This window comes from Lycorma delicatula, chromosome 10, assembly GCF_047948215.1.
Source record: "Lycorma delicatula isolate Av1 chromosome 10, ASM4794821v1, whole genome shotgun sequence".
Classification (NCBI taxonomy): domain Eukaryota; kingdom Metazoa; phylum Arthropoda; class Insecta; order Hemiptera; family Fulgoridae; genus Lycorma; species Lycorma delicatula.
The window spans coordinates 76904101-76921123 of record NC_134464.1 but is presented as its reverse complement, the minus strand read 5'-3'; the positions used below and the strand labels follow the sequence as shown (position 1 = coordinate 76921123).

Genomic DNA, 17023 nt, shown 5'->3' with positions numbered 1-17023 from the left:
TTTCAAAACTACTCATTCAATTTCATTGAAATTTAGATATGATGTAGTAGTGTATTTGAAGTTGTTCATTTAAAAATTTGATTAAAATTTGTTGAGTCCTTCTTGAGCTATTTTCTGTTTAAGATGGAAAAAATTTGAGCGGAGCAAATTAGAACCGCGGTTCATTATTATGCTGCAAATTGGAACGTTGACTTTTCTTTATCTGCACGTATATTGTTAGTAATATTAAATCAAATTAAATTAACGAAAAGTTGGTCTTCTTGCGCAGAACTTCGCAAGAGTTTTTTTTAATTATATTTTAAATAAATTGGTCGGAAAATCTTTCAAATGGTTCGGTAATGTATTAAAAATTGCAAAGGAAATAAAATACGGCTCTTTCTCTTAAGCCGAAGTGTTTTTTCGAGTTATACGAAAACGATTCCCGTAATCTGGTTTGGTAAAGTAGGGATACTGTTATTTTTTAATAATAAGTGGCTGCCATTCGTTTTAGAAAAGATTGCATATAAAGAAAGGATAAAGTTAACATAGTTCATTAAAAAAAAAAAAAAGAACAGGATTCGTACTTATGGGCGCCTGATAATGATCTGGCAGCGCATTTTTGTATCTTAAAAACTCCTTCAACTTTTTGAGGAAGTCGAGAGAGGATATACTTATACGAGAATGTATATGTATGCTAGGCATAATAAATATCTAATATTGATTACAAGGTTAGCGTTTTATTAACACCCTTCAAAGCATAACAGTACGGCTTAATTTTGTTACAAACGAAATTAATTTGATCCCACGAGAACTTGTCATGTAATAAAACGTCCAGAAATTTCGCTTTGTGGACAAGAGAATACTGTCGTTGTTATTAATGGGAATTTTAACCACGTGATTAATAATGTTACATCTACCTGAGATACACGGTAGTGTCCATTTATAGGGTAAGATAGATACAATCGATTTTCCAATTCAGTTTGGTAAGATAAAATTTAATAGAAAGGAGGATTTGCAAAGATCTACTTCCTAATTGTTGTAACTAGATTTAAATACTATATTTAGATAATAAAATATTTTTAAATAAATTATATCAAGCCAGATAGATAGAAAAATACCTACTCCAATTTAAGAATCAAAGATTATAATTTAATTGAAATGTTTAGGCAAAACATATATAACTATTATTACCTTCCATATAGTTTGTTGTTGGAATAAGGAAGGCCCTTTATTACTTAGCCTAGTAGAATGTTAAATTTATTTCATAATTCTTATAAAATAAATAAATATTTATTCAGGTCGGTACATAAATAATTTACTTTGTTAACCGCGTTTCCTGGATAAAAAGAATAACTCCTTTATCATTTGCCTGGACGGATAGAGTAAGTGGCGGTAAAATTTTGATAAGAATTAAAAAACTATAGAAATAGTTAAAATCCATATTAATACATAAATATATATATATACATATGTATATTTGAAAGTATTTAATAAATAAATAAAGTCGGTAGAAAAAAGGAATTATCTAGAAGTTAATGAACAAATGTTTATGCGAGAACAAATTATTTGTACATTAAATAGGGATGGAGAAAATTCAGTTTTTTTTTAATGAAATCCTCATAACAATGCTGTTGTATCTTTATTAATTTTAAGTTTTTCCCAAAATCTGCTTAATTTTTAATTAAGAAAAGAAAAAAAATTGTCCGATCTCATAAAGTATTTCCCATTAATTACTTATATATATATATATATATATATATATATATATATATATATATATATATATATATATATATATATTATTAATAATGGTTAATTTTATATTTACGATGATAATAATGTTTAATCTGATTTTCCGGGTTTTCTTTTGTTATAAAGAGCAGTTGTTCTTTTCACTTTTTCATATAATTTATATTGGCTTGACTTTTCTTTTACAAACTTGCTCTGGTAATTATTTTCTACTCCCTTACTTCTTTCATTTAATTTTTATTCTTTTTTTGTTCTTGTTTTAACATAATAAAAAATTACACTTTTATTCTTTACTACGTAGATTATTTTTTTATTTTTACTTCCTTGTACGAAGAACAAGGTACAATCCCGAGGTACAAGTAACATCCCTGAATCCGTTTTTACTAGTTTCGGCGTGACGTCTATACGTACGTACGTATGTATCTCGTATAACTCAAAAACGATTATACGTAGAATATTGAAATTTTGTATTTAGGACTTGTAACATCTAACTGTGCACCTCCTCTTTTGACTGCAATCGGCTGGGCCAAAAATGTGTATATATTCAGACCTCTAAATAAAGCGGGGTTTCAATTACGAAACATTCGGATTTTGGACGTTTTCTTCACTGCAGTAATAAGCCTTCGTTGAGAGCTTTTCAACGATATATCATAAGTGGTACTTATTTTAATTGGTTCCAAAATTGTAACCAAATAAAAGTTTAATTAAGGAAATACGTTGATCTTACAAGGGAAAGACACATCGGTTCGAATCCGATTTTGTATACATATATTTTTTAACTTTTCTTTTTTAACTTAAATATATTAATTTATTAATAATTATTAATCTCTGACTAAAAAAATTTAACAATAAATAATAATTTAATAATAACAATACAAAAAAAAAATATGAAAAAAAATCAGAAGTTATTAGTGAAATAAAATTTTATGTACTTTTAATATTAATTAAAAAATTTGTACAATCAAAGGTTAATAATTGTTAATAAATCAATAATATATTAAATTTAAAAAAAAATTTTAAAAAATATGCATGTGAAGTCGGATTCGAACCGATGTGTGCATTGTTACGGATCGGACGACACGTTCTCACTTACACGTCATACTTGAGCGTCGAGAAACATAATTGATATATAAACTAATGTTAAATGTTAAGGATAATATTAAATTGTCAGGGTCATTTTTCTTGAGTATAATTGAATATTGCTTGCTAGTATTTTGTGATGAAGACACGTAAACAGTCTACTATTCACACCGCAATATGGTTCAAATCGGTGTCCCGAAACCCCCGTGGCTTCTTCCCTTGTTAGCCACAGTAATATGGATCTTAGGTGCCTTATACTGATTTAATTTTTTTTTTTTTATAAAAAGAATTTAACTTTTTATAATTATTTTCTTTCAGAATTAGAAATAATTCGCTTACGAAAAACAATTTTTTTAAACATTAAGCTTGATCTTAGTATATTAGAATAATTTTATTTCCAAAGCCTATCTTGTTTTACCTTTCATGCATTCTCAAAAACGATTAGTCGTAGAATATTGAAATGTATTTATGACTGTTGTAACATCTAGTTGTGCACGTCCCTTCTTGATTGAAATCGACAGGGACTTTTATTTTACCCTGATATTTCAGGTAAGATTGTTGAATTTATAATTGTATAAATATTTTATGTTAATAAAATTAATATTTTAGCAATTGTGTAACTGTCCACTTTATTAAAGAATTGGAGGATCGTATCTCACTTTCAAATGAAATAAGTTTAAATGAAGTGCAGAAAAAAAATGTGTACATATAATTTAATAGGCGGACAAGAAAGTTGTGTGGTGTCCATATCAGATTTTTTTTAATTAGTACAATATTAAATTTGGTTGTGAATTTTCGTCTAATCTAAAATAATAAATAATTTGCTCCTATTTAAATATTCCTGCTTGTATTTATTCTATGTGTAAGTATAATTTCTTTTGCAAAAAAAATATATAAGCCACTAATTTTTTCAAGTATAATAATTTTAATTTATTAATTTTGGTTTAATGAAGGAAACAACTAGTTTAATCTCTTTGTATGGTTTAATATTTTTATCTAATTATGTATCTTTGTCTATTTGAGTGCTAATACAAATTTTTGACTAAGAATTTCTGATTATTATTTTTGAATCCTCCATAAGAATCAATCATGTAAACCGATATTTTTAAGAAATTAAAATTGTTAACTTATCTATTTTATATATATATATACGAACGTAGAATATTTCTAAAAATAATAGTAATTTACTCTTAAAGAAATAACAATAACCATCTCTGCCAAACCTCCTGTCAACAGAAGAATTGTTTTCCTGTAACTCAATAAAACAATTCCGCCTAAAAAGAAAAACTTTTATTATGGCTCCATTACCATTTTCAATAAATTGCCGAACCATTTAAAAAGTATTTCTACCAATTTACCTTCAAGTGATAAAATTAAAAATTTTTAAAAACCCAATGTTTTGAAGAAACGCCTTCTGGTGGCCTGTAACCTTAAAACATGTCTAAGAACCTGCTCTGAAGTAATACTTGTGTAATGCAAAAAACTATCGAAATCGGTCCAGTAAGTTTTGAGAAAATGGTAACACACTCACACACACACACACAACCTCTTACCCCCAAATGCATATACTTTCTCCGTTCCGTCGTGGGTAAAAATACAGATGAAAGATTTCCTTTTACCGAACGAAACATCTTTACTTTGGCGATAAGTTTTTAAATAAATTAATTAAAAAATTTAAAAAAAGCTGAATCTTCTGCTTCCTGTTCAACGTTACTAAAATATCCACTCAAATAATTTTTATTTATGCCTTCTGAATTGTAAATTAATCTGTAATTATTTTTTTATATTTAGATCTACCTTCACATGTAAGATGTATTTATCTTAACATTTTTATTAATTAATATTAATTTTAATCACATCTATTTTTATATTTTAATTAATTTTGTAATTTATAATTCTGATATGATTAAGTTTTTACGTGGTTCCCTTGATCCATCCATTCAAATGCTTGGAGAAGTTCTTTTATATTGGTTGATTATAAAATTTATCTGTTATTGAAGTGATTTCTGTAATTTATCATTTTGTAAAGATAAAAATAAGATGTTTACTTTGTTCAGCTGCAATTTCAAGTTAAGTTAAAAAGTAATAAATAAAGGTAATTTTCTGTAGTTTTTTAGTGAAAAATATTTTAATCGTTTTATGAAGTAAGTTATTAATTTTATCAGCAACGATAAAATGCGATGTATGGTTTTAGAATGAAATAATAGCATTTCGTTCCTCTGTGTTATCAAACTGTTTAAATACTATTAATAACATAAACTATTGCATTATTAAATTATACAATACGGTTTGACCAATTTGGCAACACTGCATTGTAACGTTGCCATTTAATTTAATGCTTAATTTTAATTTATACATTCTCCATAGGAAATTATTCCAGCTATTAACAAATCTCAACTTTCCATGAATGCGTCGTTATAAAGTATGAAATGATTTTATGATTTTTATAAGTGAAATTTAAAATTTCACTTATGAAATTTAAATTTCACAGTATTTTAAATTAAATACATTTATTATTTGAATTAAGATGAAGATGAAGTTTAGCTTGACTATCAAATTGATGTTAAAATAATATCGATGTAATCGGTAGCTAGGTGAGTTAATTTTTTTATAAAAAGTTCTCTTGATAAAAAATTGTGTTTACCATCTTCTGAAATTATTAAATTAATTACAGAAAAAAGCCCTGGTAAATTCTTATTATGTTTTAGTGGATTGGCATCCATAGATAATAAGTTTGATCGAATTATTTGTTAACATTTTAATTATGCAAATTAATAAATTGTTAAATAAAAAATAAAGTAACTAAAAATTTTACTTTGGTTTAATTAAATTTTAAACTTCCAATGTAAAAATAATTACAAAATTAATCCAATTAAATTGGATTGACTGAAAATTTAATGAAGGCATTAGATGATATTTTTTTTTACTCTCATGGTTGTTAAAAACTACGTATAAGTTGTTTGTTGTACCAAGAAGCTTGACAAGTGTTCCACTGTTGGGAGAACATTGCGTCTGATAGCATGAATTCAAAGTCATCTGGTAATCAACAATAAGTACTAATCTAGTGCATTAATAGTACATCTACTATCAGAAGTAGTAATTCTCTTTAGATTGAAATATCGTTTTATAGTGTTTAATAAGTTGAATTGAGTTAATAGTTGTCATGACTAATAACACAATAAATTTTCCACTTAGAATCTTTATCAATATCGGAAATAAACTTATAATAAATATGGAAAAAATGTCCAGAATAATATTTTATTTTTGTAACTTTTATTCATTCGTTTTATTTTACTATTTCTCAGATATTTTCATTAAAGTAAAAATAAATAGGTTTTCTACCTTTTAATATCAAATAAAATTATATGATTTAAAAAATCAATTTTTAGAATTTCCTGATTCTTTCTTGACTTTTTAAAATTTTTACCCTCCTGAAAAAAAAATCTGATTTTATGTAAGATATTATTTTTTTCACTAAATTTTTAAATTGCACAATATGGCAACAATGTGCTAAAAAATTATGAAACTATCAGAAATACTGTTAACAGAAAGAAAATTTTACATTTTACTTCAAAATATATATTGAAAAAAATTTACTACAAAAAATATATTTATATAAATATTTCTCATCTTAAAAACATCTTCACATTTAACATTATTTATCAAGCTTCTTCTTAAAACAAATTACTTCTACACCTAGATTTCACCTAGACTAGATGTTAACAAGATGTAACATTTAATTAAGATTAATTATAATATTAAGTAAAACAAAATTTTGTAGTTAAAAAATATTTTGATTAATCATGTACAGAGGGCCTTTTATCACTGCTCTTGGTAAAATCTGGTGTCCTGAACATTTCATGTGCGCAAATGAACAATGTCGTCGACCACTCCAAGACATCGGTTTCGTTGAAGAATCGACTGGATTATATTGCGAATACTGTTTTGAACAATATCTTGCCCCCAACTGCAATAAATGCGGCAATAAAATCAAAGGGGTAAAACTATATTTCTTTAATTATTATTTTATACTTATGTATTTTATATTTTATTTCCTGCAACCGTCCTTCCTCTTGCCTTGTGCATGACCTTATTACGATTCTCTTACTATTTTTAATTTTTCATATCTATTTTTCACTTCTGTTTCATAAATGCAGTATATTTTTAAATTTACTGAGTAGCATGTCTATTCAGTTATTCTTAACTTTGGAATTGTTTTTTTTTTTTTTACCTCAATTTTGAGGCTTTTTTCATTTATTTTTTCATCTTGAGTAAGTTAAGTTGTATCGTAATTAAAGATTTTAATTCATATATATATACATTTATAAAATTACGGTTTTCTTCCTTTCTTATGTATAAAATGTTGTTTATTACATCTTATTTTGATATTTTTCAGGATTGTTTGAATGCAATTGGCAAGCATTTTCATCCCGAATGTTTCTGTTGCGCGTACTGCGGCAAGCTCTTCGGAAACAGCCCATTTTTCCTGGAAGATGCTCTCCCGTATTGCGAAAGCGGTATAAAAATCAATAATTTGTTTTTGTAATTTTTAACATATTATAATATAATTATGTCCTTCAAAGAAAATATTTGTGAGCAACCCAATATAGTACATAGTCATTTCCAGAAATAGCATACCATTTATCAACCAAGAACCAAACAACAGGATCAAATTTTATAAACCATCTCATAGAAACAGAAAACAAAACTGTTATGCTATTCAAATTAATTATAATATACAAATTTTACATGTAGCACTTAAAATTCATGATCTCTATACACTTGTACAATATTAAATTTACAGGTATACATCATTTGATACAAGCAACATATTTTTAAATAGAACAGACGCAGTTCATGGCTAGCACATTATTACGTAATTGCATACTTATACAATTTTTTAATCTTTTAAGGCAAGCACCATTAACAACCACCATTCTAGCAAAAATTCTACTAAGAAAATATTTTAATTAGCGTGAAAGGACTTCGGAAAAACAAGTTTCATTATTTTGAAAGCGAGTCGTTTAACATCTTTATTGGTTTAATACGATTGTATTTTTATGAGTAATAAAATATAACATCTGTTATTTTCAGATGTGAAACATCTGAAAATATTAGGATATAAAGGAAAATATTTTGTTTTTTTCCAAGAGTATGCATATTAATTAAAAAAAAGGAAAAAAAAAACAAAAAATTGTACCTTATATATAGTTTTCCCGGGATATTATTCATAATCTATTCTCGTGAAAATAATGGAAAAAGTTTATATTAACATATCTCCTAAAATTCTTCGTTTGCGAGTTACAGCTAGTGAAAGATTTCACTCGAAATTCAGCTACCCCGGAGAAATGAGGTCATACTGAAATTTTTAGGACGTTAATTAAGGAGTAAAAGTTAGTGATTTCTTATAGTTTTTAACCTGAAAAATCGAATAAAATAGGTCCCAGAATTGTATCTACAATAGTTTTTGAAAACTCTAGGGTTAAAAACCAATAAATTGGGGTATAAAAACGTTTTTTTTTCGTTTGACGTACAATAGCTTTATTAAATGGAGAAAAGCAAATAAATATTTTCAACAAAACTTATACAGAATTTAATCCTGAACAAAATGGTGTAAGTTAAGTTGAGTAAAACAAAGAAACGTTAAAAAAATTCTAATTTTATTTAGAAACAGTACACCAGACAAAAGTGCATTATACGTACAAGTTTATAATAAATGTTCAAAAATGAGCCCGCCATTTTCAACAAAATTCTTTACAGGCTTACTTCCGTACTGCTTTTTTTGCTCTTTTTGGTTCTGCAGGTCTGTCCTTATGTTTCTCAGCCGCGTCCAAAATGCGGACAATTAATTCCTCATGACAATGTATTTTTGTTTTGTATACAATATTTTTCATCCGTCCAGACGCAAAAATCTAACAGTGGTAGATCAGGCGATCTTTGTGGCCAGAAATGTAAACCTCCACAACCAATCCATTTCTCAGGTAAATTATGATTTAAATGTGTGGAGTCGGTACAAGAAAACAGGGTAGGCGTGCAATCGCGCGTCTCAACTTAGAGGAACATCTTCAAGCAGGTGCGGCAGTTCTTCTTGAAGAAAGTAAAGTAGACCAGCTACTACAGTAGGATTTGAATACTAGATCGTGCTCTTTGGTAGTTGGGTTTCAATTAACCACACATCTCAGGAATGGTCGAACTGAGACTGAACAAGAATACACGTCATTTACACTCATACATATCGTTCTCATTCATCCTCTGAAGAAATACCTGAACGGTAATTCCCGGAGGCTAAACAGGAAAAAGAAAATAAAAAGTAGACCAGCCAGATAATATGAACGATCCAAACAGCTGATCGTTAAGAAGGTCGCACAATACATTGACGCTAAATCTGTATTGAAAATTACCTTCCACCGTTTCATTAGGATGCTTATTGCGTAATTGTTGACGCTGTCTCGAATGAATTTGCCTCAATGGCAAAATAATATGCTTGTAGAGTTGATGATTTGTATTCAGTTGCAGAATTCCAAGCAAAACGGACCGTCTCCTGGATGTAGATGTTGAACTAGCTGTTTATGATAAAGATAGTATTGTTTAAGTGTTCAAACCATCAAATACGAAACTTCGATCCACTTAGAAAGACGTCACGTACTGACGCCTGGACTGGATCGATAATAATTTCATCAATAGCAGCATCGTGTTGAACAGATCGTTCGTAGCTGGTACGAATAGTAGCTAGTGAACCTGTTTCCTAAAAGTTTCGAAAAGTCACCTAATTGTTTAAGGATCTCGAATCCTGCGATTCGGAAAACTTATTTCATATTCTACTGCAGCATTACCATCACATACGTCAAAAAGGAATACCATATCAACGTATTCCTCTGTTGTAAATAAGTACGGCATTACTTCAACAGCAAACCGATCACGTTCAAACTAAAATTCACAGAAAACCTTCGCTAATGACAGGACAGTTCACAATACCCGATATAGTTAATGTATGTACCCTACAGAATGGTTTAAACGCAAATACAGTATTGCGCATTGTTGATCAGCTGTTATTTTATTGCTAACGTTGAAATAATAATTTTTCAAATAATTTATTGTATTTCTATCATTAATAGAAAAATTATCTAAGTAATTTTTATTTATTTACTTTTATTTTACAGTTGTGAAATTATTGGTTTTATTATTTTTTAACAATAATTTTTAACAGTAAATTTTGGGTTTTAGATATTTTTCACATCACTAAAAAGTAATCTGATTTTTGTTTACTTAAATAAATAGTTTTCTGACAAATGTAGTACTCTTTCTAAATAAAATTCAAATTTTCTAACCTTTCTTTGTTTTATTCAACTTATCTTATAATATTTTCTTCAGAATTAAATTCTCTATAAGTTTCTCCATTCAACAAATTTATTGTTCATCAAACATAAAAAAATCGAGTCTTCTACCACAATTTATTGGTTTTTACCACAGATTTCTCAAAAAACTACCGCAGATACCGTTCTGGTACCTATTTTATTCGATTTATCAGGTCAAAACTATAAATAATCACTAATTCTGTCTCTTAATTAACGTCCTAAAAATTTCAATATGACCTCATTTGACTGGGTAGCTGAAATCCACGTAAAATCTTTTACTAGCCATAATTCGCAAACGAAACATTTTAGGATATATGTTTAAATAAACTTTTTCCATTACTTTTACGAGTAGAATAGGTTATGAAAGTCCCGGTAGAACTTCATGATACTCTGCATACATATAATTCAATAACATATTAAAAAAAAATCTAAGCGAAAATAATAAATCACTTGATATAAACATTGAGTTAACAAAAATTTAGGTTAATCATTACATTTTTATGTTTTATTTTTTTAAACATTAAAAAATAAAGTTTATACTTTAAATCTTTCCAGTTTTTTTTAAGTTATGACCTAATTTTTAATCCATCTATTGTTCATTTCCTCACCAATTACATTGTTGGAAACAATAGTTCTATTATTTCATGAAAGTTTCATTTTAAAACAAGTAGTTATAGTATAAAGTCATTTAAAAAATATATTTAATACTTAATGTTTTAAAAGCTTCTTTTTTATTTTAAAATTCATTACTCTTTTATTCTAAAAGTTTTAAAATTGGTGGCGTATTGTAACTGTTTATTTCAAAATATACCTGTGTTATTTTGATTATTTTTAAATATTTTATTCATTTATTGTATCCATAACTTTGTTTTTAGGTTTTAAAGGATTACTTCTATAATTTATTGCATTATACACTATCATAAATATTTTCTTTTTCTCTTTCTTTATCGTGTCTATATTGGCTCAATTTTTAAATAATATCATTCATATTTGTCTGTCTTTCCATTTTTAAGTCCTACATTAGTGTTCTTTGATGACCTGAATTTGCTCTTTCCATTTTTTCCTAGGGTTCCATAATAACTGTTATTTATTTAAGTTACAATAGATCCAAAAAATGACTCTGATCGTTATTTGTAAAAATCGAAACACTTTTATGAATCCTTTGGATGTAGAACTCATATTGATTAATTGTGGGTAAAATGAGTGTAAAAAAATATTACAACTAATCTTCAGTCATTTAGAACATCTTAAGACATTGAACAAACCTTTGACTTAATATGGTAAAAGTTTGTTGTATGTCCTCTATATATTTAAATGATAACAAAGATACCAAGCCGATGTTTTGGCTCTATGAATACTACCATTACCATAAAAATGTTTCATTATTGTCTTTCTTGGAATAATATCATCAGGAAATGTATCTTGAAACTTTTGAAAATGGATAGTTATCTTTTTAATATACAAATTTTATCTTTTTAATTACTATGTATTATATACAAGGTAATTAAGTGGGAGAAAGAATTAGAGATCTGACTATCAGATAGTTACTTTAGCTGTTAGGCTCATACTATTCAGCCACCGTTTAAGGGAACAGTCTTGAGTCGTCTCATAGAAAATACACCCCTTTTGGGAACTGTCAAATCAATCCTGGCATCCTCACCTTGGAGAAACTGATAGGTTTGAATGTGTATCTACAAAACCATTTATGGAGCGGAAGGGACCAAGTTTAAGAAAATTTAGAGGGTGGTGAGAAAAGACATATCCATTAGGGTAAATTATATAATTACAAAATGTAATTCATATGACTTATATGTAATTATTTTGAATTACCGTACAAGTCATTACTATCTTCAGACATTGGGAATCTCAGAAGTATGACTATCTATCAATTTTGAATTTTATAGCCCTGTTAAATTTGTTCTCTTAGGATCGTAGAAGTTGTATTATGTTTACTAATAGTATATTAGGAATTTAACATTCTGTTGAACTTAGCAATACTTATTTTAAAGTATTTTTGTATTCTTAATCAATTAGTGTGAACATTTAGATTGTTATGAATGTGTTCTAAATTTGTTCAGTGCTTTGTGTTTTTTCCTTTTAGATTTTGGCCACTTAGGATGATGTTCCAACTTCCTTTCCCTTTTTTCTCTCTTTGTGTGTTCTCTCTTCCAGTATTCTTCATTATCTCTGCATTTTTTCATTGTGTTCTTTTTAGGATATTCTTTCCTAAAAAGTTTATTGTTTTTGGAAACCTTTTAAATTTATAATGTTTTCTTTAAAGGTATCTTTGTTTTTAATATCTTTTTCTGTTACATTTTAAATTTTAACTTCTTTAATCCAATCTATTTATGTTTTGCTCTTATATGTAAGAAATCAAAATTTCCTAAGTTAACCGTGTTATACTCATTCAGATACGGTGACCAAAGTACAGAAATCATTCCTTTATTATTGTGCTCGCTATTTTTTCTCATATTTAGACATTTTGTTCATATTTTTAAGTTTAAATGTTTCTGTCTTAACAAGACCTATTATTTTTCTAATTCTTCTCATTTGCTTTTTTATATTTCTGTTCATGTTTAAGCATTCACATGTGTATAAACTCTTATTTTTTATTACTTTATTATAATATCTGATTTTCAAGCTTTTTGAAATTATCATATATTCAAGATTTTTAAAGATCCATTGTTTTATATATCTAAGTTGGCCTAGACATCTAAATTCTTTGACTATTTCTACTTTTCCCATTCTTTGGGTATGTATTTTTGGAGATTTATTAATGTTTTGTAATTTTTGTCTTCTCGATCGATATTTTTAGTCCTGTTTTACTAACTAGCTGTTGTATCTAAAATGTTGATTTATGCTCGTGCTGATTCCAAATCTTTTGATAGGATTTTAAAGTCATCTGTGAAAGCTAAACAATTGGTTTTTCTTTTCTGAGATTATCGATCTGATATTCCACAATCTTATTATTTTTTGGAAGACAGTTAAAGAGTATTTTTAATAGGCCATCCTCCATGTCATGAGCCAGTTTTGATTTCGTAAGTTTCCAATACTAGAACCATATATTTAATTTTTGGAAATGTATCTGTGATTATTTCTTTTATTATGTTTTTTTTTCAGTTTTGTGCTTATTCTAAATCCTTCTAACATGTTTATTAGGGTTTTGCTGTCTATAGAATCATACGTTTTTTCTAAAAAATCATTAAAGGAGATTACGGTGATTTAATTATTATTATTTTCTGTTTTTAAATAATCTAATATTAATAAACAAAATACCAAAAATAGAACCTGGAAAAACTATTTTAACTGTTATTAAATTGTATTGTGCTATCATTAAAATCATTTGTTTGGCCTCTAAAAATAATTTATTAAAAAAGTTAGGTCATCAAAATGTTCAAAACTTCATTCTGATTTAGAAAATTTTATCAAAAAGCCATTAGGTAAAATAGAGGGAATTAAAAATCCATTTATTTCAAATTAAAATATTTATATAATCTTCAATATTTGTTTACGTAATCATATTTTTAAAACTTTTACTGAATGAAAAAATTTTTAACTAAAAAGAGGTGTACTCTAAAGAAAATTTTTATGATATTTAAATCTGTCATTTTTCCTCTAATGAAATTGAGGTAGAGTATTACATAAATATTATTTATCAGAGTTTATCACATCAAAACAGACAGATGGATAGATTAATAGTAATGAATGGAATTTAATAAATATAATACCTACGTTTGATTGCGTCAGTAATTGATTCCACATTAATTGTGGTATTTAAATAAATTTAAATATTCTCTTTTACCATCAAAGTTAGGGAGTAGTAGTAGTAGTAGTAGTAGTAGTAGTAGTAGTAGTAGTAGTAGTAGTAGTAGTAGTAGTAAATTGTAAATATGAATTAATTTTGTAATTTTTTTTCTTTTTATTAAACAAAAAGTTTATAATAAATTGTTTTATTTATAAATAGTAGTTTTGTTTTGTGACATAAAGCATATTATTGCCCCATCATCCCAGTCATATTTAGTTATTTGATCAGGTTTTTTAACAAACAATGAATTTTTTAGCATGTGAAAAATTCCAAGCCGATCCGTGGTTTGAACCCATAACATACGAATTATTATCTATCTATTTTTCTGAAACTGTTTAAATTAGTTTAGTATACTTATTTAAATTTCCATCCGTAAAGTTAAAATAAGATTTTTTATATATCTTTCATTATTATTATTATTTTGTGGAAAATTTTATAATTTTTTCATCAGCAGGCTTATATAAAATCTGTCATTCCAGTCTTTTGTTCCAACAGCAGGTACTAAACTAAGAGTACTTTATAACAAAATGTTAAAGTTGAGTTTTACCTCTGATAATAATTTTGTAACAGTTACAAAAAAAAAAAAAAAAATCAATCAATTAATGTAAAAATCAAATTAAAATCTGTTCTGATCAAATTAAAATGTCCAGCGTGGTAGCATCTGAGCTTTTCCCTGGAGGTCCTGGATTCAAATCCTGGTTAGGCATGGCATTGTTCATACGCTTCAAATTTCCATTTGGGCTAAATGATCATAGCAGTCGATGCCTGCACATTATATCTCAAAAAATAAAAGTTTTTTCTACAAAAATTCCCTTTTTTTCAATACATAAAATTTATGAGATTATTAACTTTTATATTGCAAATCTGAAAATATTTAGTTAATATTACCAAAATACAGATTTTTATCTTTAATTTCAGTCCATGTGGTACTTATTAAAAAAAAAGTAATAATATTAATAAAAACATAAAATAAGTAATAGTATCAATGAATACCAAACTAAGACACTACACTTTATATGAAGCTGAATGTTTGACATTTAACAAGAAATTTCTAATCAGTAACCAACAAACAAAAGAAAGAATTGCACTCAAAAAGGTCTTAGGGCCCATCAAAGATGGAAAATAATACAGAAGAAGACCCAATAATGAACTAACTATACATGAATATAGAATATTAGATGTAATCAGAAAAAAAAATTGCCTTTTATGATTACCTATCCAAGAAAAATAAACACCCCCAATAAAATAAATTAATTAATTAAAATAAATTTAAATGATGAAAGAGATATATAGAAGAAATAAAAACTGAAAATTAAATTAGTTGAAATAATGTAGTCCATAGTGGCTAAAAAAAAAAAAAAAAAATTGAAAAAGAATAAAAATTTCCTCTCTACTTATTTTACTAAAATAACTGTATTAATTATTTATATATATATATATATATATATATATATATATATATATATAATTTAAATTTAGAAATGTGCGTACAAAATTAAAATAAAAAAAAAATTTTCATTTAATAATAATAATAATAATCACTGAAATGATATGAGATTTAGGAGCAAAAACATGAAAATATATATTTTAATAAGCATTAAATCCATGTTTTTTAAGTTAATTTTTGATAATGTTATTAAGTTAGGAAATTGCATATTTATCCGATAGGTTTTTCTAATTTCAATGCATTTTGTGTTTCTTACTATTTAATTAGTTTTTTTAATAAATTAATGTAAAGTAATTAATTTAAAAAAAGTTAATATACATTGTATTATGGTTTTGTGTTATTGAAAAATTATAACAGCTCAAACACTATAATTGTACTATAATTTATTACAATACAAATAAATTTTTTTTATTAAATTTTGTTTCTATAAATGTAATTTAAAAGTTAATTGTGACTCATCAATAATAATAGATGGTAATATCATTCTGTACTAAATGATCAGGAACTGTAATGGATATTTAACTTTCCAACCCTTTTCAATCAGCCTTGATTTGATATATTGTCTGCTGCGTTACCATGATTATTTTTTTTCATTGTACTTAATCCACACCTAAAGTAATTCAGTTCTTTTTTTGTTATTCGATCTGCACTCTTATTATTTGGTGTCCATTTATTTCTAATATAAAAAATTTTTATTGGAATAAATTTTTTTATAAATGAAACAATTATTTTTTGCTTTAAATGTAGTAATGACCATTCTCTATTAAAGATTTGCCTGTAATTTCCTGATATGATAGAAAATTAGCAATGGCTTTAGTATCCCATATTTTTTTAAATTAGATGGGTTGTGATTGGAATAATAATAATAATACTAAATAAATAACATTTAATAAAAATAGTTTACATGGGTTATCTGTTTTGTCATTTGGTGTTTCTAAAAGGGAAACTTTTTAAAGTTGAAGTGAACAATCTGAGTGAAGGAAAAGTTTTTGAAACAGAATTTTATTGCTTCTACCATAATTACTTTTTGTTTCCTAAAAGTAATGGTGTATGTTATTTGTTTTTATATGTATGTTTTTATTTTATTTTAAATATTCAAGGGCTCCACTAACTTATTTGTAGTTTATAAATTTATTATTTATATTTCATCAACTGAATTTTAAAATAAAAATAAAAATTACTTTATTTTTTTATTTTTGAGAAATGTTAACAAAGAGGATTTTTAGTTTAAATACTTTATGAGAAAAGACTGAGAATACATGTGTCACATAATTGAATTAAGGTTGAAATTGATCCTTTCCGAAGAATAAAATCTTAATTATATCATTAAAACTAGTGATACAAGCCAAAAATTAAAAATGGATATAAACAAGCAATACTGACATTTTAAATATTATTATATTTGAATTTCAAACTGCTTAATATATAATGTTTTGATCTGCATACAGAATCATCAGCTGTTAAGAAAGGCCATTCTTAGTGGGCAATGAAATAGTTTTTTGATATTCAGGTAAATTTTAGAAAAAAGTCAGGAAATTTTTCTAAAGGTCAGTTTGACAAATTTCTATTTTCTGGAATAGCAATGTCATATTATATTTTATTTGGATA

The 17023-nt window shown here is 26.3% G+C and overlaps 1 protein-coding gene across 9 annotated transcripts in view; it reads left to right on the top strand.

The window, feature by feature from the left end:
* Positions 1-17023, top strand: part of Zasp52 (Z band alternatively spliced PDZ-motif protein 52) — a 427403-nt gene that overhangs the window by 393740 nt on the left and 16640 nt on the right. For all 9 annotated transcript variants that reach the window (XM_075377465.1, XM_075377463.1, XM_075377464.1 and 6 more), the window contains 2 exons: positions 6620-6806; positions 7205-7325. In XM_075377465.1, coding sequence (XP_075233580.1) covers positions 6620-6806; positions 7205-7325 — 308 coding nt within the window. The remainder of the gene's footprint in view (positions 1-6619; positions 6807-7204; positions 7326-17023) is intronic.